Source organism: Xenopus laevis, chromosome 1L, assembly GCF_017654675.1.
Source record: "Xenopus laevis strain J_2021 chromosome 1L, Xenopus_laevis_v10.1, whole genome shotgun sequence".
In the NCBI taxonomy this organism is placed as follows: domain Eukaryota; kingdom Metazoa; phylum Chordata; class Amphibia; order Anura; family Pipidae; genus Xenopus; species Xenopus laevis.
In genome coordinates, this window is record NC_054371.1 from 164,729,820 (window position 1) to 164,750,689 (window position 20,870).

The following is a 20,870-nucleotide window of genomic DNA, read 5'->3' on the forward strand; positions in this document are numbered from 1 at the left end:
TAAAAAATACAGGTATGGGACCTGCTTTCCAGAATGCTTGGGACCTAGGGTTACCTGGATAACTGATCTTTCTGTAATTTGGATCTTCATACCTTAAGTATACTAGAAAATCATGTAAACATTAAATAAACCCAATGGGCTAATTTTGTTTCCAATAAGGATTATTTATATCTTAGTTGGGATCAACTACAAGGAATTATTACAGAAAAAAAACATTTTTAAAAATTTGTATTATTTGGATAAAATGGAGTCTATGGGAGACGCCGTTCCATAATTTTGGAGTTTTCTGGATAACAGGATTACGCATAATGGATCCAATACCTATACATGGAAAAACTTACCCCTAAAAATACTAACTATTTATTTTTTACCTACAGCTCTTTACAGCCATAAGCCAGAGGTTGCCCAATATACATCTGCAGGCTTCTTCCCCCAGACCATGGTCATCACAGATACAAGCAATCTGGGAACCCTGACAAGTCTAACCCCTAGCAAACAGGTAAGCATCAAATGCACAGGGGACCGTTTTAGTTTCAGAAATTAAAATGAAATGCATCTTGTTGAAGCCAATTTCACAGTATTAAACAGGATCATAGCGGCCCTCCATAAAAGGCATGGTGGCTCAAGAGTTAAGGAGCCTATAAAAACACCACTATACAATAGCTTAATCACAAGATTATATACCGCCATTAAAGGATAAAGGTCTCCTATAAATATTGTATTGACTGGTAATAGACAGTGAACCAAAAGACAGGGAACTTTCCTACAATCAACACTAAGTAAAGATCATATTAAACTGCAGCAATTAATAACACTATCCAAGCAAGCATAAGTACTAAGCTACACTTTCATGCTCTTCAGATAAAGAGATGCTATAGCTGAGGGAACAACTGTACAATCTTCGATGACCATGAGGCAAAATGATAAGATACCAGCGTGTAACAAAATAGTACTAAACCTACAAGCTATCTATGTCCATATAAGAGGTATGTACAGTTAGGTCCATAAATATTTGGAGACAACTTTTTTCCAAATTTGGTTCTGTACATTACCACAATGAATAATGAATGAAATAACTCAAATGCAGTTGAACTGCAGACTTTCAGCTTTAATTCAGTGGGTTGAACATAATGATTGCATAAAAAAGTGAGGAAATAAAGCCTATTTTTAACATAATCACTTCATTTCAGGGGCTCAAAAGTAATTGTACAAATAAAAAACTGAAAATAAAATGTTCATTTCTAATACTTGGTTGAAACCCCTTTGCTGGCAATGACAGCCTGAAGACTTGAACGCATGGACATCACCAAATTCTGGGTTTCCTCCTTTTTAATGCTCTGCCAGGCCTTTACGGTAGTGGCTTTCAGTTGCTGTTTGTTTGTGGGCCTTTGTGTCCGAAGTTTAGTCTTCAACAAGTGAAATTCATTCTCAATTGGGTTCAGATCAGGTGACTGACTTGGCCAATCAAGAATATTCCACTTCTTTACTTTAATAAAATCCTGGGTTGCTTTGTCTTTATGTTTTGGGTCATTGTCCATCGGTTTTATGAAACGCCTCCCAATCAATTTGACTGCATTTAGCTGGATTTGAGCAAACAGTATGTCTCAGAATTAATTTGGCTGCTTCTGTCCTGTGTCACATCATCGATAAACACTAGTGACCCAGTGTCACTGGCAGCCATGTATGCCCAAGCCATCACACTGCCTCCTCCATGTTTTATAGATGATGTAGTATGCTTTGTATCATGAGCTGTTCCACGCCTTCTCCATACATTTTTTCCCATCATTCTGGTAGAGCTTGTTCTTGGTTTCATCTGTACAAAGAATGTTTTTCCAGAACTGTGCTGACTTTTTAAAATGTTTTTTGAGCAAAGTCCAATCTGTTGTATTATTGATGCTTATGAGTGGCATGCTCCTTGCAGTGCAACCTCTGTATTTACATTCATGCAAACTTCTCTTTATGGTAGACTTAGATATACATAAGCCTACCGCCTGGAGAGTGTTGTTCACTTGTTTGGCTGTTGTGAAGGGTGTTTTTTCTCCACCATGGAATAGATTCTGCGATCATCCACCACTGTTGTCTTCTGTGGATGTCCAGGTATTTTTGCGTTGCTAAGTTCACCAGTGCTTTCTTTCTTTTTGAGATTTTGCCACTCCTAATATTGTAGCAATTTCTCTGATGTTTTTTTTCTCTTTTTGAAGCTTAAGGATGGCTTGTTTCACCTGCATGGAGAGCTCCTTTGACCGCATGTTATCTGTTCACAGCAAAATCTTCCACATACAAGCACCCCCCTCAAATCAACTCCATGGCTTTTATTTGCTTAATTTATAATGACTTAACGAAGGAATTGCACACCTGCCCATGAAATAGCCTTTGAGTAAATTGTCCAATTACTTTTGAGACCCTAAAATTAGGTTATTGTGTTAAAAAAAAGGCTTTAGTTCCTCACATTTGTATGCAATCTTTTTGTTAAAACCAATGAATTAAAGTTGAAAGTCTGCAGGTTTGCATGAGAGTTGTTTCATTTAAAATTCATTGTGGTAATGTACAGAGCCAAAATTAGAAACAGGTTGTCTCTGTCCAAATATTTATGGACCTAACTGTAGGTCTAAGGGCAATGACACATAAGGAGATAGACAAATCTCCTCTTCTTTGGGTGATTAATCTCCTTTAAATGCTTTCTCACTGGCAATAAAGTGTATCGCCAGTGGTAAAATATATGCAGTGCATTGTTTTTCTGAAATTGCCTCAAGAGGAAACTTCGGAAAAATCAAATGACGCATATGGTTTTACAACGGGTGATTCACTAAATCGCTGGTGGGAGATTAGTTTCCTGCAGAAGAAGAAATTTATCGTGGGCAACTAAAAAGGGGAGTGGTCAACAGCGGCTTCCATTATCGGCCCACTAACACGGAGACCAGAAACATTCCAGCCTTCGGTACCACTGAAGTTGGACAGCATTGTTCTACATCATCATTGAGCAACATGGAACACAATGTCCCAGACAGCCAGTAAAATGTAATTCACCATTTAACCCTGCAGGGGTCACCATATGTATTCAGAAAATATGTTTACACTCTACTTCTAAGCTGTTTTTCCAGCTTGCTGTGTAACTTCTGTGGTGCAGAGTTCCGTAATTTTTCTGGTCTACGTGGTGAGCCGATAATGGAAGCCAGTGTTGATCACATTCCATTTTTAAACCACACCCACTTTAAATCACACCCATTTTATCACAAAAATGTTAAGACCATAACCACATTAATGGTGGTAGCACACAATAAAACCAAATGGTTGGTACTCACTGCCGGGATATCACCCATAAATGCAGGTCTTTAGAGGTGTGAATAATACAGTGTTTTAAAGGGGTGAACAATACATGAGATTACAAGGGTCTTAAAAGTGTGAACAACACCGGGGGGGGGGGGTTAGTCACAGTTCTGATACTTTTTGAATCTTACACAGAGGTAAGAAATCAAAGCAGCCAGACTTCAATGGAGGGCCACACAATGGGGGACTTCGTTCACATGCCAGTTGGACAGCTCTGCTCTAGGGCAACACTGTATTTTTCCAGATATACCACTTTCATTGAATAATCCCTGCCAACCATTTAATATGAACATTGGTATTAAAATTGGTTACCAACAGAGAATCTTTTGTGCAATTCAATGTACAATTTAAATATCTCATATTTGCTCCAATATGCATACAAATAATTCATATTAGGCTTGTTCCAATATTACAAACTGCAAGGACAAGTGATAGCCTGTACAAAACCATTTGTCTTGCTCTTGATAGACTGGGAAAGTAACATATTAAAGTGGACCTGTCACCTACACATAAAAAGCTGCATAATGAAAGTCCTTTGCAAATTAAATATGAAACCCCAAAAATATTTTTCATTAAAATATCCATACCTGTTATAAAGGTGTTTAAATATCTAAACTGTCAATCAAATATTACCTGCCCCGCCTCTATGCCCGTGGCATAGAGGAGGGGCAGTCAATTACTTTCACTTTCCATTCAGCACTTACTACATGTCACTGCTCTCCTCACATTCCCCCTTCCCTCCTCAGGCTCTATAATTGTGTAGGGCACTGCACATGGACATTACGTCCCCCATTCTGGTGCATACACAAGATTTTGGGGTGATACACAATTTCCCTTAATAAACGTGTCCACAAAATGGCTGCTGCCTGCTTGCTGTTATTGTATAATTCCAAGACAGAAGGAAACAAAATTTAAATAATAAATACAGTGTAAGTAAAGTTTATTTTGCTCAACTAACATGATAGAAAATAATTTGAAATTATTTCTTAGGGTGACAGGTCCCCTTTAAGGAATTGTTCTCCCCTCTAACTCCAGGGACAAAGTCTACAAATGTCACCTCTGAATGGAACTCTAAAACATACCACCTACCCAATAACTTTATTTAATTTGAAATGGGTATAAACAGATATTTGGTAAATTTCAGCCGTTCTGCATGACTGCTTGTGGGTAGGCTGCTGCAAAAAGGTGTTAAAAGTGGATCAGATGTTAAAATATACCAGTTTTGCTTACATATTGCAAATGATCATTGTAATTGGTAATGAGAAAGACCTTACAGTCCACTTTTCCAATTTCCTTATTCCTGCCTCCAACAGATTTGATCTATTTTTTTTTCTGTTTTCAAACAATATGGATGGAAGCTTTGCAAAGGAAATAAAAGAGCTGTGGCCATCGTTTTTCTATATAAACATGAAATCCAAAATGTTCATGGAATGCAGGGAGGTAACCCTGATGCTTCATGTTTAATATTACGATGGTTTCATGATTGTTTGCCACACCAAAAGAATCAATATTTCTCCACCATAATAATAATATTTGAAATACAAATGGCAAATAATCATTCACTTTTGCCTCTACCCAGGCCATAACATTTTTTATGGCTGTTCATAGGACAGAAGTATACAGAAAGTTATGTCCCATCAAATACACAGTAATATGTACAGTAAGTGCAAATTCCTTTATAAATTCCACACATTGTGGAGAGCAAGACTCTGCAGCTCTAATTCCAAATTCATGGTTTGATTAAAGAATACAGAGCTTCAGTATCACATATGACTACTACTTGTGTACCTGACCCTGTAACTTCCCATAAACTAAGACATAGATTTGTTAATTCCATCAAGAGCACTGAAAGTACAAATACCAGAGCTCATGTATCAACACCTGGAAACATTTGCACCTCAGTAATAACCTACAACAACCAAGCAGTGATTTGTTTGTTTTTCGATCAGCTGCAATGAACAATGAAAATAACATTTTGATTTATTGCTATGAATTACTGTTCAGCTGCAGATTTGCCCAGTTTTGATATACAAGTACTGTTATGTTCATTAAACATACTGCACCATCATATGTAAATTCAAGCCAGTATATATACTATAAGGCTTAATACAGCATACTTATTTTTTTTTTTTTACATGGTAGGTTGTCTCCCATCACCCTACTGCACATGGAGATTCCCCAGGATCCCAGCTTCATAATCAGGATTCCAGCATATTGCACCTTCATCCTAGTCATCGGCTGTCCCCCATACCCACTGGTAAGAAGTATTAGAGAGAATAAGAAAGAACTTGAGTTGTTTATATGTGAAGTGAAGCCATCTGGTTCAGACTGAAAACTAAACAGAGGAAAAAAATAATTAGGGATTTCACTTTTTTAAATAAAATAAGTTCTACTGCAGTAGGTTTATCCATATAATAGTACAAATGTGCAAATATTACTATACAGCACATGTTTTTAGGGGTGAAAAGCGCCTTTGCACGGCAGCATTTAGCAAGGGTCCAACTTAACAGATGTAGTAGAGAAGTTATCAGAATTGATAATAAGGACTAAGAGAAACAAATATGTGAGGGGGGGGGGTTGAGGTTTTGCATAATGGGAAGCAATGCCAAAGGGTGGGGGGATGGGTGTGGAGTACCAGAATCATACTTTATACATTCACTTCACAAATAATAACAGGGTTTCAATTCAAAACCCCAAGGCCTCCCAACCCACACAAGGGACAGCAGCTATTGTTTTTTCTGGCTAAAAAGAAAGAGAATCACAGCAGAGTTGGTAAGTCCCTTCTCTCTTTGGGTTCTCTTTACTGTGATCTCCCCACACAAGAATGTATAGCAGAAGCAGATCCAGATCTTGCATCAGCCGTGCATGCTCTGTCTAGGCCTTCTCCTATTCATACTCCACGCTCTTATTCAAATCAATACATGATAAACATAAAAGGGTAATTTGGACCTTAGCAACCAGATTGCTGAAATTCTTTCTACATCATACTAAAAGTTAACTCAATGGTGGACAACTCTTTTAAAGGACTACGGTATAAAGCCTACATTTACCTACCATATATATAAGTTGGGCATATCTTTCCCACCCAAGCCACATCATTTGTTCTGCATATACCCCCTCCATTTGCCAGGGCCATCACATTTCCGGCAGCCATTTTCCCTCTGACACATCATCAGTACCACGGACATCTGCAAACAGGACATGTATGCTGTATAGTTCATGCAATGCAGAATGCAGGTTTACACAGGCACAATATACTTTGATAAAAGGTTCTGATGGAGTTGAAAACTGCAATGGTTAAGCTTAGCTCAGGAGAGGTGATTAGGAGAAAAAAATAGGATCAGACAGCTAGAGCAGAGTTTCTATTTGAACCAGTAATGCTATCTATTCATTGACTGTTAGACTGGAAGGTGTATTTAGTAATCTGAACTCGGCATTCTCATAAGTCATCAGCCAAAGCAAATTCCAGAAAGAGGGGGCCGAGTGGGTAAGAGGAGAAGAAGGATTTCTAAGTGATTAAGGGGATGCAGCCTTACTGTTTACATGTCCTTTAAAAGGCCCTGAAGTGATGGGAGACAGCACCTACCACACAGCAGTGTCTGCATGCATTAGCTAGGAAAAGCAATGTTTTGTGAGTCCCCAGTGATATGGTTTGTGAAGGGAATGGGAGGCCTCTGGCCCATTTTAGGGTTGAATTTCCCTTTAATAAACCTGCTCCTATACCATGATTGACAAGCAGGTCTAGAATGAGAATCAAAATAGGTCCTGGCACACAGAGGCCCAAACAGCCCAAAAAGTAGAGACTGTCCATGGCATCTTACAGCAGCCCCTCTGGCATTTGCCAGAACCCACAGATTGCCAGTCCAAGCCAGTTGACAAGATCAATTAACAGGTCAGGATTTAAATGTTTACCTGCTTCACTGCATTCAATAGCTGAATAATTACTGAGAATAATTTACCTGTTCTGGCAAATCTAGCCTGTTCAGTACCTTGATTTAAAATGTCCTGCTCTATCTCACAGCACATAAGCATTTTATAATGCTATATAATGAGAACAGCCTAGCTGTAAAATCACACTAAAATAATGCTGCTTCACAGCTGTTACATGGGAAAGCACAGTACAGGCATAACCTTGTTTTTAACGTGAATTTGTTAATAAGACGTGGCAGTTATTTAAATAATCCCGGCGGAGGCCAATTGTAGGATGACTATTTTCTTTAGCCATTTTATTTTCACCTTTTTAAACTTTGAGCTTCCACAACACTAGATATATGGGGCCCTTATTTCAAAATGAGTTATATTAATAAGGCTAGAACATACTTTTTGCCTAAAATATTTTTTAAGCTAAACTGGGCAAACAGGGAATCAAAAGTGGTTGTTACTAACTGACTGCAACAGCCTTTGAGCAGAGCAACAGATAGTATTTAAATGCCAAAGTGGAAAATTGTAGGTAAAAAGGCCATTTAAAAATGTAATGAAAACATTGAATATCTTCTTTGAATACAACTGTATTCATTTTGAATATCTTTGTAGCTTTGAATTTGCAAAATTTCCCAAAGTAAAAAAAAAAAAAAAAAGAGGTCAGCAGCTACATTATGATTTGCAGAATATAACACATGTTCGACGACTACACTTTCTTACCATAAAAAAGTGTGCATGACCATAGCCAACCGTTCTCTGCTTACACATGCTTATGCATTGTAGGGGTCAGAATTAGAATAAAAGAATAAGCTCAATCTGAATAAGTTACTGATCGAAATGCAAAAATATTTACTGTAAGATATTCTCTTTTTCACTATACCTTTCACAAAGAACATATACAAAGATGTTACATATATTTTGCAAGCTTATGACTGCCTTCAGATGATAAGGTGAACATTAGCCGAGAGTGAAAGAGTTATATAGATGTCTTTGCAGGAAAACATAATAGTACAGTACATTCAGGGACTAAAAACATCCATAATATAAAAGAATGCAAATATATAGATCAGTTCCCACTGGGAGAAACACAGACTGATCAGTTGTAAGGAAATGAAGTATGATGTGATTATCTTTTTATTTATCCAACAGTGTCCTCGGCCAGCTTGATACACTATCACAATTCAAGTTCTCCAGAGAACCACAGTCACCTGTTATCTCCTTCACACAACACCATTGACAGTTTCATATCCACCCAAATGGCATCTTCCTCACAGTGAGACAGAATGTATTGGACAAAGCAAAACTGTGATCAGCTGCCACGTATATGTCTAGGGTTGAGTGGTGGATTTAAATTGCTAAATGTCTTCTCTCCCTTAATGACCTTGGAAGAATAAGTTGGGTATCAATTAGTACCACTGCTTTACTTTTCCCTGATCAACACAGCAACCTGCCTCAAAGCACAGGACACAAACTTTTGCCATGTGTAAGGGCAAGATACACTGCCAGATGTGAACTGGATAACCGCTGATATAATTTACTCACAAAATAATAAGAGTGCAGGTTTCTTAGGAACACGACCTCCTTGGCAAATGAATGGATTTTGCAAGAATGAAGGTTTAATTTCCCCACTATTCATTCCCCAGTTCATCACAATGTGCCATTTCCAACTTCTGTTTCTTCTTCTTTTTTCTTTTTGCCTGTAGCTCATTCTTTCCAGGTTCTATGTGCATCGTCTCCTCCACTGAATTAATCTGAGATGTATCTCCTCTGTCTTTCTTTTTCTTCTTCCTTTTCTTTTTGGGTGGCTGATTGTCACAGACATTGGATGGTGTACTCTGGGGCTCCTGCTGCAGTGTACTGTGTCTGAGAATGTCACAAGCTGAGACTGCTGCCTCCCGACACCTCTGCTGCTCCTCCTCACTGTCCTCACTAAGAAATAGGCAGGTCTCAGAAAAGCATTAAAACAGACACACAGCCATACTAGAAATTCCACTGACTCGCCCTTCTATCTGTGGTCCACTATTTCAACCTACCTGCTAGAAGAAGCCAATTTTCTTCTGGGAATTGTAGATGTTACAATTCCAGCTTCCCCAGGAAGAGATGTACGGAACAAGCGGAAACCTGAAAATACAAAGCAAATGCCCAGTAATCCAAGTGTCGCATGTAAAATGGCTGCTGTAAGTGGTTTTCAGCAGTTACAAAAGGCTCAGCTGCTTACAACACCACCATCAGAAAGTTTTGTTTGTGCAAAGCCCTAATCATTTTTAAAGCATATATGAGTTAAATGTATTTATAATTTCTGTATTGAGAAGGAAGGGGGCAATCGCACACACTGTACTGTTGATGAAAGCACTCAGGATCACAGAGGGTCAGTAAGCAGCAGTAAATTTATGGCAGGAACAGTATGTACCACAAAAAATGCATAAATGCAGATTTGTATGCAATTATTTCCTGATGAAGCTTAATCACAGCTCTTCTGTTGGATTTAGAAACATTCCTTGGCAGTTGATTGCTGCTAATCAAAACCATCTATGTGCTATAACCATAAGACTCATGAACCCTTTCTGGACCTGTGGAGAATTTGAATCTACAGACTTTTATTCACATTAAGCAGGATTTTCTACATCTGCTACTGGGTGATTTGTGACAACTGTGACACCAAAGTTGTGCTAGGTCTGGATTAAGAATCAAAATAGACCATGGCATTTCAGGTACACAGAGACCCAAACATCCCCCCACCAGCCCAATAAATAGCGACTGTCTGTGGCAACTTACAGCAGCCCCTATGCTAGAATCCATGGACTGCCAGTGCAGCAGCAACTTTAATGACAGTGTATCCAACTGATCCAATGACAAAGTATTCTTTTCTCCTGAAATAACGCATACATTTTTTATGCAAGCAGCCAGAATGACTGGTACTGCAGAGAAAAAATGCAAGTATAATTATGACAGAAAAATAAATTCTTGCTTATTTGTAGGGATGCACTGAATCCAGGATTCGGTCTTTTTCAGCAGGATTCGGCAGAATCCTTCTGCCTTGCCAAACCTGAATCCTAACGTGCATATGCAAATTAGGGGGGAGGGAAATTGTGTGACTTTTTGTCACAAAACTAGGAAGCAAAACATTTTTTCCCCTTCCCACCCCTAATTTGCATATGAAAAATTTGGATTCGGTATTCGCCCAAATCTTTCGAGAAGGATTCGGGGGTTCAGCGGAATCCAAAATAGTGGATTCCCTGTATCCCTACTTCTATGTGAGCTTCTGTAATATCATATAGAACATATTCAAATATTGTATGCAACTGGAAGATGTTCCCAATGTGATCCCTTACAGCATTTAAAAAAATGTTCCTCAGGTCTAAGAAACCAAGCATAATTCACAGATATAAACAGATAAGCACAAGTGGATCTGTCAGAATTTTCGACGCACTTAATCTTGTGCTGCTGTGTGGTAGCCTCAAAAACAAGCACTGCAAAACCAATTTAGAAAACTAGGTCTTCGTTTTATTCCCCCCCCCAAAAAAAATAAAATTGTCATGAAAAAGAAAAACAGGTACAGCTAATATTCTACAGAACTGAAAGTTTACATAAGAAAACTGCTGTGTTAGTAGCAGAATGAGTGTACTTGTCAAAACAACCAGCTCACATTAAAGGTATATGGAGATCTGTGAAGAAGGACCTTATCTGTTGCCCAATGTGGTCCTTGCCAGATGGGCTTTTTCACACCTGTTCAAGAGGTCTGGGTGATCTCCCACCAAATATCAGTTGGAGAAGTCAAAATTTTCACAAGCTTTTAGACAATACTGGTTTGCATGTGACCAGTGTTGGCATATTGGCATACTTTTGCATAGATATTAATCTAATGGTGTATCAATGTGTGGCTGCTGTGCGGTGTAGTTTTATGTGTGATCCACCACAAGACAAAGCAACTGTTAATTGATTTAATTCTGTCCTGTGTGACTGTACCCACAGAGCAAACATCAACAATGAACGCATTACATATTGATCAAGACGTACATTTCTGCCTTCAGAGTTGAGTGTACTTTCTAGGGTACAGACATAAGGGCAGAAAGATATTACATAACGTTACCTTGGTGGTGGAATTTTATGAACCTGTACTGCATAGCAAAAGCATGATTACACTCCTGTGTGTATGTACCAATATAACCTCTCTATAGGTAAAAGCAAATTCAGGGCTCCATTCCTGTTGTTGTTCTACTCTGTGTTTGCCAATATCAGCTGTTTTGGCTGGCACACTTCTTGAAATTGAGAACAGTCATAGCAAAATCTGCATTACTGTGTAACACTATTAACCTTATAGAAGCTACTGAAAGTCCTCAAAAACAATATAATTACTGCCAATCCACTAACATATCCATAATAGCTAAATAAAAATGAATAAAAATACAGTTACAATTTTAGAGCCTGGGTTGATCATGAAAATATATATTATGTATGCTCCCATAAAATAGCATCTGTTTTCAATTTCAGCAGGATAAGATCGAGGGAGGTACAGTATGCACAAATGTGATCTAAAACTACTACACTCCTCTGTACTATAATGTTTACAATTTGGAGTGTAAAAATAATCCACAGAATGGTATGATTCATGTACAGACTTTAATTGCAACTACAACTGTTTCCGTGAAAAGACTTGGCATAAAATAAATGGCAGAACAAGATTTAAATAATTAGAAGTCATGACATATAAAAACATAATGTGAAAGAATTCTTTATATTCTAAAGCAATTTTATCACTATTCAGAACAGCACGCCAACATTAGATTTAAAGGCAAATTATATATATATATATATATATATATACATACACTGTATATATTTTTTTTTTTAAACCTGCAATTTAAGATAAATAGTCTGGTAAAACCAGCAGGCAGGCCCGCCAAAAAAAATGGTTATCAGGGTCCCCCTACAAGTTAAAAAAAATAATTGGTGATCAGGGCCCCCCTATAAGTTAAAAAAAATAATTGGTGATCAGTGCCCCCCTATAAGTTAAAAAAAAAAATTGGTGATCAGGGCTGCTGCCCCCCTATAAGTTAAAAAAAATAATTGGTGGTCAGGGCCCCCCTATAAGTTAAAAAAAAGAATTGGTGATCAGTGCCCCCCTACAAGTTATAAAAAAGAATTGGTGATCAGGGCCCCCCTACAAGTTAAAAAAATAATTGGTGATCAGGGGCCCCCCCTGCAAGTAAAAAAAAAAAAGATTGATGGCCTGCCCCCCCCCACAAGTTATAAAAAGCCATTGGTGATCAGCCCCCCCCCCTGCAAGTAAAAAAAAATTGCCCAGATCCCCCCAAATTTAAAAAAAATTAAATTAAATTAATAAAAAAAATTTGCTTACCAGGGTTTAGTATCTTCAGCAGCTCTGTGCACTGAAGATTTTCTCCTATTAAGATTTCCTGTACCCTTGTGGTCCTTTAAAATTAAGTCCCGGTAAAGCTGTATAGGGATTGGATAAGGGGATCCAATCCCAATGCAGATTTACCGGGACTTATTCTTAAAGGACCAATGAGGTTACAGCAAATCTTAATAGGAGAAAATCTTCGGTGCAGCACGCTGAAAGCGGGGGGGGCCCGGCTAATCAAGTAAGTGAAGCATGGCCGGGGTCCCCCCTTAGACACAAAACCCTGCGGGCCCGGGACAACTTTCCCCCCTGTGACCCCCTGATGGCGGCCCTGCCAGCAGGCCTATGGGTTAGAACAGAAGTTTTAGCACATTACAAGCTTAAAAAATGCATCTTATGTCTGACATTCTAATATGTTAGCATAACATTATTAACAGTCATTTTCAAATGCACACGTCAAAACTCCATATGCTTTCACTCATTACCTCATTTATATCCTTCTTACAGCAAACAGAGACCCCATAGTAATTACCATGTGATTTGTTATACCATCAAACCCAACTAGTCATGAGGCTGTTCCTTAGTTGGTGCTATATTCCAAGTCACTGGGGAACACACTAAGCCAACCCCCAAATACTACTACTACTTTACTCTTAATGGGTTAGCAAATATCTTGTTTTCCTTGTGTGCCTTTGTATTGATACATAATTATATTTCCATTGGATGGCCTACCTAACTATATACATTGTGAATGCTCTAGAAACTTTCTGTTTTGTTTCGGGAATGGGTTTCAGCCTCTTCCTATAATATACCTTATCTCTTTCCATTATCTTAAGTTTACTGCAATACCAATTATGATTAAGCCTACTAGCAAACTATTATCTATCTAATAGTCAAGCAACATACCTCAGGGGACACATGTAAATGTATATAGCCTATACAGTGAGATAAACAGCCATGTATGGAACAGGTCCTTTTTAAAAGTGCAACTGCTAAAAATTCATGACCCAGCTCTCGAACTAAGTGCTTAGGATAGTAAGCCGCTGAATGCCTCCATAAGGAAAAGTGTCCAATAAAACAAACTTTCAGCACTTCTTAGTAAGTTGGGTCTAATATTCGGGGGGGGGGGGACAGCAATCATTTTCAATTTACAAACATGCAAAGAAACAATACTCTCTGCAAACTATGCTGTCAAATGTTTCTGTCGTATTCAATATACCGGTAAATGTAAGTACAATACATGCATAAAGTATGTTACATTGGAAAAATATGTTTTTGCCTAATTGTGCTAATTACTGGGGAATTCACATATACAAAAAAATGACAGAATATTATGGCTCTCTTTCTCTCTCTCTTTACTACATGCAGAGATAAATGTTCTGGCTACTCCTGCAATGTGTATAGGCCATTCCCCAAAACATTCTACTGTGTCTGGACAAACTCTGACAGGAGGGCTTTAAGACAAGGAGAGGAGGATTATAAAACAAGGGAACTATGTTTAATTTGGATCAGAAACTGCTGTTATAAGCATCTTCGTAGCATCAAGGGAAAGCTGTGCATTACAAAAAGGATACATGTAGCTCTTAAAATTTCCATTCAGCTTACACAAAAGCAAAAAAATTACGATTTTAGTGTTCTTAAAGTACTGTGTTGAGATGGGTTGTAAAGTTAATTATTTGCATATAGAGAGATAACCCCATACAGTAGCAACACAAGATAAGTATTCTATATGCTACTTACACACCATTCACACAGCCAGGCCCAGACTGACAATCTGTAGGTTCTGGCAAATTGCCAGAAGGGGGCCTGCTGTAAGGTGCCATAAACAGTCTAGTCAAGGGCCTCTGTCTACTTGAAATGCCAGGGCCTATTTTGAATCCCAGTCCAGAACTGCACACAACTAAAGAACTGCTTCAATGCAAAGATTATGTGTATTAGGATGTTACAGGATCTCAGTTTTAGTATCTTAATATTGCTCACCTTCATCTTCGCTGTCACCATTTCCTGCTTTACTTATATGCACAGCTTCGTTTTGTGAAACCTCTCTGATGGAGCTAAGTAGAAATAAGAACAAAATCAATTACAGACAACAAGCTAAAGCCTTCTATTAGAACCAAAAGGTAAAACACATTCATGGAACCAACAACCCCATGCAATTCTGACTCAGCTGCTGTTACCTGTCTAAAATGGCTGCAAGTTTTTTTGCAACATGAGAACGGAATTCAGGGGTGGTCTGCAGCTCATTCCCATCATGCTCATGGCAGTCTGGTCTCACCCTGCAAATAAAATGAAAGTCAAAGTTAAAAACTAGTAATACCGATTACTGCTGTGCTAATATGCCGTTTTTTGCCCATGGGCATTTTGTTGTCAGTGCAAGAAATAATCCCGAATCCTTTAACAAAGATTCAGTCGAATACAGAACTGAACTCTAATTTGTATACACAAATAAGGGTTGCAAAGGGTTAAAAATGTTAACGTCCTTGTTTATGTAACAAAAAGTCATGTGGTTTTAAGGATTGGTAGTAGGTTTGACCATGCACGTGGATTCGGACAAATCCTGCTAAAATAGGTCAAATCCTGGATTCAGTGCATCCTTAATTTATATTGTGCATGTTTGTGTTTAAAGGAAAACTATACCTACAAAATGAATATTTAAGCAACAGATTTAGTTTATATCATATTAAGTGGATATTAAAGAATCTTACTAAACTGGAATATATATTTAAGTAAATATTGTCCTTTTACACCACTTGCCTTGAGCCACCATTTTGTGATGGTCTATATGCCTCAGAGATCACCTGACCAGAAATACTACAACTCTAACTGTAACAGGAAGAAGTGTTGAAGCAAAAGACACAACTCTGTTAATTGGCTCATGTGACCTAACAAGTACAGTTTGTTTGGTATGTTTGTGTGCACAGAGAATTGTACGATCCCAGGGGCAATTTTCTATTTATGATTACCCAATGGCACATACTACTAGAAAAGTATATTATTATGAAAATGATTTGTTTACATGAAGCAGGGTTTTACATATGAGCTGTGTTATGCAATATCTTTTTATCGAGACCTACATTGTTTGGGGGGTATAGTTTTCCTTTAAGGAATGTCAGAGTGACTCCATTCATACTTTTACCAGGTGACCTTAGAAAGATTTATTTGGTACTTAGATATACACAGAACAGTTACTACAGGGCTCACTATTCATCCCCTCCAGTCCCCACCATCTGTAAGCAGGCCTGGACTGGCAATCTGTGGGTTCTGGCAAATGCCAGAGGGGCTGCTGTAAGGTGCCATAGGAAGGCAGTATTTAGTGGGCTGGTGTGGGCCTCTGTGTGTCTAAAATGCCAGGGCCTATTTTGATCCTCAGTCCAGACCTGTCTGTAAGCTACAATACACTTACCGAAGGCTTGGGAGAGCTATTTTTTCATTCTGCTCATCTGACACCTTTTGATGAGCACCTGTGAAAGGGGAAGAGGAAAAATCACTGAAACAGGGTCAGGAAAATTTAAAGGAAAGCTAAAATATATGCTGCCACAACAGATATTTAAAGGGGTGGTTCACCGTTAAGTTATCTTTTAGTATGTTGTAGAATTCTAAACAACTTTTCTATTGGTCCTCATTATTTATTCTTAATCTTTTTCATTATTTGCCTTTAACTTCTGACTCTTTCCAGCTTTTAAATGGGGGGGTCACTGACTACATTTAAAAAACAATTGCCCTGTAAGGCTCCAAATATATTATTATTGCTACTTTGTATTACTGGTCTTTCTATTCAAGCCCTCTCCTATTCATATTCCAGTCTCTTATTCTGATCAATGCATGGTTGCTAGAGTAATGTGGACCCCAGCAACCAAACTGGATAGCTGCGGAATAAAAAGCTAAATAACTAAACAAAATACAAATAATAAAAAATAAAACAAGTTTCAAGAACTACTACAAAAAAAGCAGATAGAGCCTGCAACTGGTCTAAACACTGTTCAAACTAAACAAGATTGCTTGATTGCCAAGAAATTGCATCAGGACCAGGGTTACTGTCCTATCCCTTACATAAAGTCAAAGAATGGTAATAACTTAGTGAACCCTGCAGATATGGTAGCCAAATTTGAGGCATTCTATACATCACATACAGTGCCTCCTCTCCAGATTAGAGACCGGCTCTTATATACCATTACACTACCTAGGCTTACGGCCCTTGGCTAAAGCTGCGCTTTTTGCCCCAATAATCTTAATAGAAGTAATTAAAGCGATGACATAGGGCTAGATTGCATTCAACCTAGTTACTATAAAAATATAAGGACATAATATCTCTGCATCTAGTAGTTAGGTGCAATAATATGTTACAGGGCCAACCCCTCCCGCAAGAGATGCTTATAGCTAATCGATCTCTCATCCCTATAAAAACTATAAGGACATAATATCTCCGCATATAGTAGTTATGTTCAATAATATGTTACAGGGCCTTCCCCTCCCGCAAGAGATGCTTACAGATAATCTATCTCTCATCCCTAAACCTAATAAAAATCATTCCCATGTCCAGAATTATAGACCTATTATGATCCCAAATGTAAACCTCAAACTATTTTCTAAGATATTCAGACTTTCAGAATATCTGTCTCAACTTATCCAACCTGATCAGTGTGGATTCATCCCGGGGGCACCGAACCACAGACTGCGGCAAATATCTTCAGGTCACCATTACTCACTGTTATGATGGATGTGCATAAAGCATTTGACACAATACTTTGGGAGTGTTTATTTTCTTTTTTGCCAAGGTATAACATTACGGGACCTTTCCTGGAAAGACTTAAAGTTTTGTATGCCGACGCTGTTACACACATAAAGTTTAGGGGGATATGCTCCCTGGGGATTAAGATTGCTAGGGGGACTCATCAGGGCAGCTCATTATCTCTACTGCTATTTGTGTCTGTGGCCCATCTTATTTGGTCCTCCCCATATAATTCAGGTTATGCGAAAGGCAATCATCTTCATAAAATCACTTTAAATGCAGAAGATATCTGCTTAATACTCACAAACCCCCTGATGAGTCTCCCTAACTTATTTCAGATACTCTATTTTCATAGAATTTCAGGCTTGAAAGTCAATCTGTCCAAAACTGAAGCCCTTAAATATCCCACAACCGCAAGTGAAGCTTCTATAATTAAACTTTCCATTTTAATGGAGACGCAAGTCAGTTGACTACTTGGGTATTAAACTTACTAAGTCTTACTCCTACTCCATACTCTCTCTAAACACAAATATAAGCCTATGTTTAAAACACTTTTTAAATTATTGACAGACTGGAGTCAGTTACTAATTTCCTGGCTATGCTGCATTTTAGCATCTTGCATGGTAATACTCCCCAAAATTCTCTATTTATTTAGAGCCCTTCCAATTCCTATCTTCAAAAAAAGATATTGATGTGTTACAAAGAAAGATCCTTCATTTCATTTGGCATAACAAATATCATAGAGTTAACAAATCATCATTGTACAGGTTGCCATATCAAGGAGGGCTAAAGGTACCACTTCTATACAACTATTTCAAAGCAGCACTTTTGGCCCAACTTTCAATGATATGTAAACCCAAATGTCCTTCATTGGGTCAACTTTGAAAATGCCTATATTACTCTATCTACATCAGCACTTCTGTGGGTGACGAAAGTAAGACAACATAGATTTCAAAATCCAATCGTAAATTTCCATCTACAACTCTGGTAACCTCTCCAAAATTGATTCAGCACCAATCACAGAGCTACATGCAACTCTTACTGGGAAATCCAGATTTCCCTCCAGGTCTAGCCTTTTCACAGCTCTCTGGGTGGTCACAAAACAGCCTATACAAATTACTCCCCTCAAGTGGACTTAAAACATTCCAGTATTTACAAGAAATGTACCATATCCCCCTGTCTAAAACATTAAACCACTCCCAGGCACCACATCAAACATTTGAAAGGAAATGTTTACATCCAATGTCTACTACCAATAACATTACTGTTATCTATAACAGTAATGTTATTGGTAGTAGACATTGGATGTAAACATTACTGTTATCTATAACCTACTTATGGAATCACCTCCAGATTCAGAATGCTCATATATGTCCCATTGGAAAACTGACCTATAGACTTGTACTGTACTATAATGAAAGCTTTCTGGACTTGGTCTTTTGGATGGCATTGAAAATATTAAACATAACAATATCCCCTACTCCAGAAATAGCACTGTTGTGCTTACCATACACAAAATGTCCACGTATCCAACCTCAAATGCTAGCGGCAGCATGTTGGGTTGTGGCTTTAAACTGGTTGGCCCTCAAATTATCTTTACAACTACACCAAAGACTGAACCACATTCAAAATATTCATTATCTTACAGTTAGATTGGAGGATACTCTGGATGCCCAATCAGAGATATGGCCTTCTTGGGACATTTACAAAACCACTACAATCATACCGATGGACTATGTTATGCCAAATGAAATTATCCTCTTTAAAGAGCTCCCTGCCAATATAACCTGTGTATTGTGCTTTTATCTCCACATGTATGAATCAGCAATCAACATTATTTGTAATGTCCATGCATTTTTTTTCTTTTCTTTCTTTTTTGGAAATAAAAATGTTAAAAAATGAAAACCAATTGAAAATTGTCTCAGAATATCGCTCTCTATGTCATACTAAAAGTTAATTTAAAGGTGAACAGCCCCTTTAAGCCAGACAATATTTTTACAAAATAACTCATCATTCATTTAAATTCTACATTTTCAGTAAAGGTGGCCTTTCATGCTCAAATTTGATTTAATGGTTTTGTCAGTTTCAACACTTTTGTTACTTGCATGGGGGACTGGATTGGCTGGTCACAAGTGACCTTTTAAGAGGTCTCAAAACCAATATGCCCCTGGCAAACCAGGTTTCATGGGAGAGAGAGCCTAATGGCCATACATCTCCCCCCTAGATCAGTGCAGGATACAGAAGTTGGATTACACCAATCCAAAGTGAATTAAAGTATAGAAAAAATGCAGGGAGACAAATATGTTGCAGCTCCAGCCTATTGGCTGGATTATAAAAAAATCTTGGTACACCCAATGCCCAAGCACTGGGTTAAAAGGTGCACATAAGGTGGCTTCGTAAAGTGCAATGTCACATTATCCTTATCACCATGATATCGGGCACCTCAGGGGTGCAAATCCTACCTAGAGAGTAAAATACTAGGGCTCCCTAGCTCCAGGCCTTTTGGCCAGACCAAGTGCTTTCTATGCTCCATCAAGTGGAGTTGACCAGACATACACCTACCTAAGAGCAGACACGAGATCTTAGCCAAAAGGAAGGCCCTTTTCCACATACCATCGAGCACTGTGATTCATTGTAGCAATGTTTTGCCTTAAAGGAATTGTTTAGTATAAAAATAAAAACTGGGTAAATAGATAGGCTGTGCAAAATAAAAAATGTTTCTAATATAGTTAGTCAATAACGTAATGTATAAAGGCTGGAGTGACTGGATGTGTAACATAATAGCCAGTTGAACTGAAGAAGTTGCTCGGATGAGTAGTGAAACGTCTTCATTGATTATGCAGCAAGTAGATTAACCTATACTAGATATATCATGACCTGGATGAATGAAAATCTTCATAGTCATAATAACCAGAACACTACTTCCTGCTTTTCAGGTCTCTTGGTTTACACTGACTTGTTACCCTGGTTACCAGGCAGTAACCAATCAGAGACTTGAGGGGGACCACATGGGTCATATCTGTTGCTTTTGAATCTGAGCTGCATGTTGAGGATCAATTACAAACTCACTGCACAGTTATGTCCCATGTGGCCCTCCTTATAGTTGCTGACTAACTATGAGTTAGAGAGCTGAAAAGCAGGCTATTGTTACACATCCAGTCACTCCAACCTTTATACATTACATTTTTGGCTAACTTACTATATTAGAAACATTTTTATTTTGCACAGCACGGTTTTTATTTCCACACTGAACTGTCCCTTTAAAAGAAGCAGGAGGACTGAATATCCCACTCTCATTAGTACTACAATAATAATACTATCTCATAATGTAGACATGCGCTTCTCTGCTTTTTCATACCTGGTGGTACCCAAGCAGCTTCACGGAACCGGTCAAGATCCTCGTCACTGCTATCAGAGTCACTTTTCTGCGTGCCTCGTCTGGGCGCCGCCATCTTACTTGTGGTCACGTGCCTAACACGCCGCAGAGCCTTAGCGTGACTTCCGCTTCCTCTCTGAAAAAGCAGGCCGTGA

General features: G+C 38.3%; 2 protein-coding genes across 2 annotated transcripts in view; one reads left to right on the forward strand and one right to left on the reverse strand.

The window, feature by feature from the left end:
* Window positions 1-8,635, forward strand: part of hnf1a.L (HNF1 homeobox A L homeolog) — a 28,313-nt gene extending 19,678 nt beyond the window's left edge. Inside the window, exons 7-9 of the mRNA XM_018261611.2 lie at window positions 378-499; window positions 5,470-5,584; window positions 8,398-8,635. Of these exons, the coding sequence (XP_018117100.1) occupies window positions 378-499; window positions 5,470-5,584; window positions 8,398-8,525 (365 nt within the window). The 3' untranslated portion in view covers window positions 8,526-8,635. The remainder of the gene's footprint in view (window positions 1-377; window positions 500-5,469; window positions 5,585-8,397) is intronic.
* Window positions 8,074-20,829, reverse strand: c12orf43.L (chromosome 12 open reading frame 43 L homeolog). The gene is made up of 6 exons (XM_018261602.2): window positions 20,698-20,829; window positions 16,014-16,071; window positions 14,788-14,886; window positions 14,591-14,664; window positions 9,282-9,369; window positions 8,074-9,177 (listed from the first exon to the last, which is right to left on the reverse strand). Exons 1-6 carry the CDS (start codon window positions 20,789-20,791, stop codon window positions 8,877-8,879), a joined length of 714 nt encoding a protein of 237 aa, XP_018117091.1. The 5' UTR covers window positions 20,792-20,829; the 3' UTR covers window positions 8,074-8,876.
* Between the last annotated feature and the right edge of the window lie 41 nt (window positions 20,830-20,870).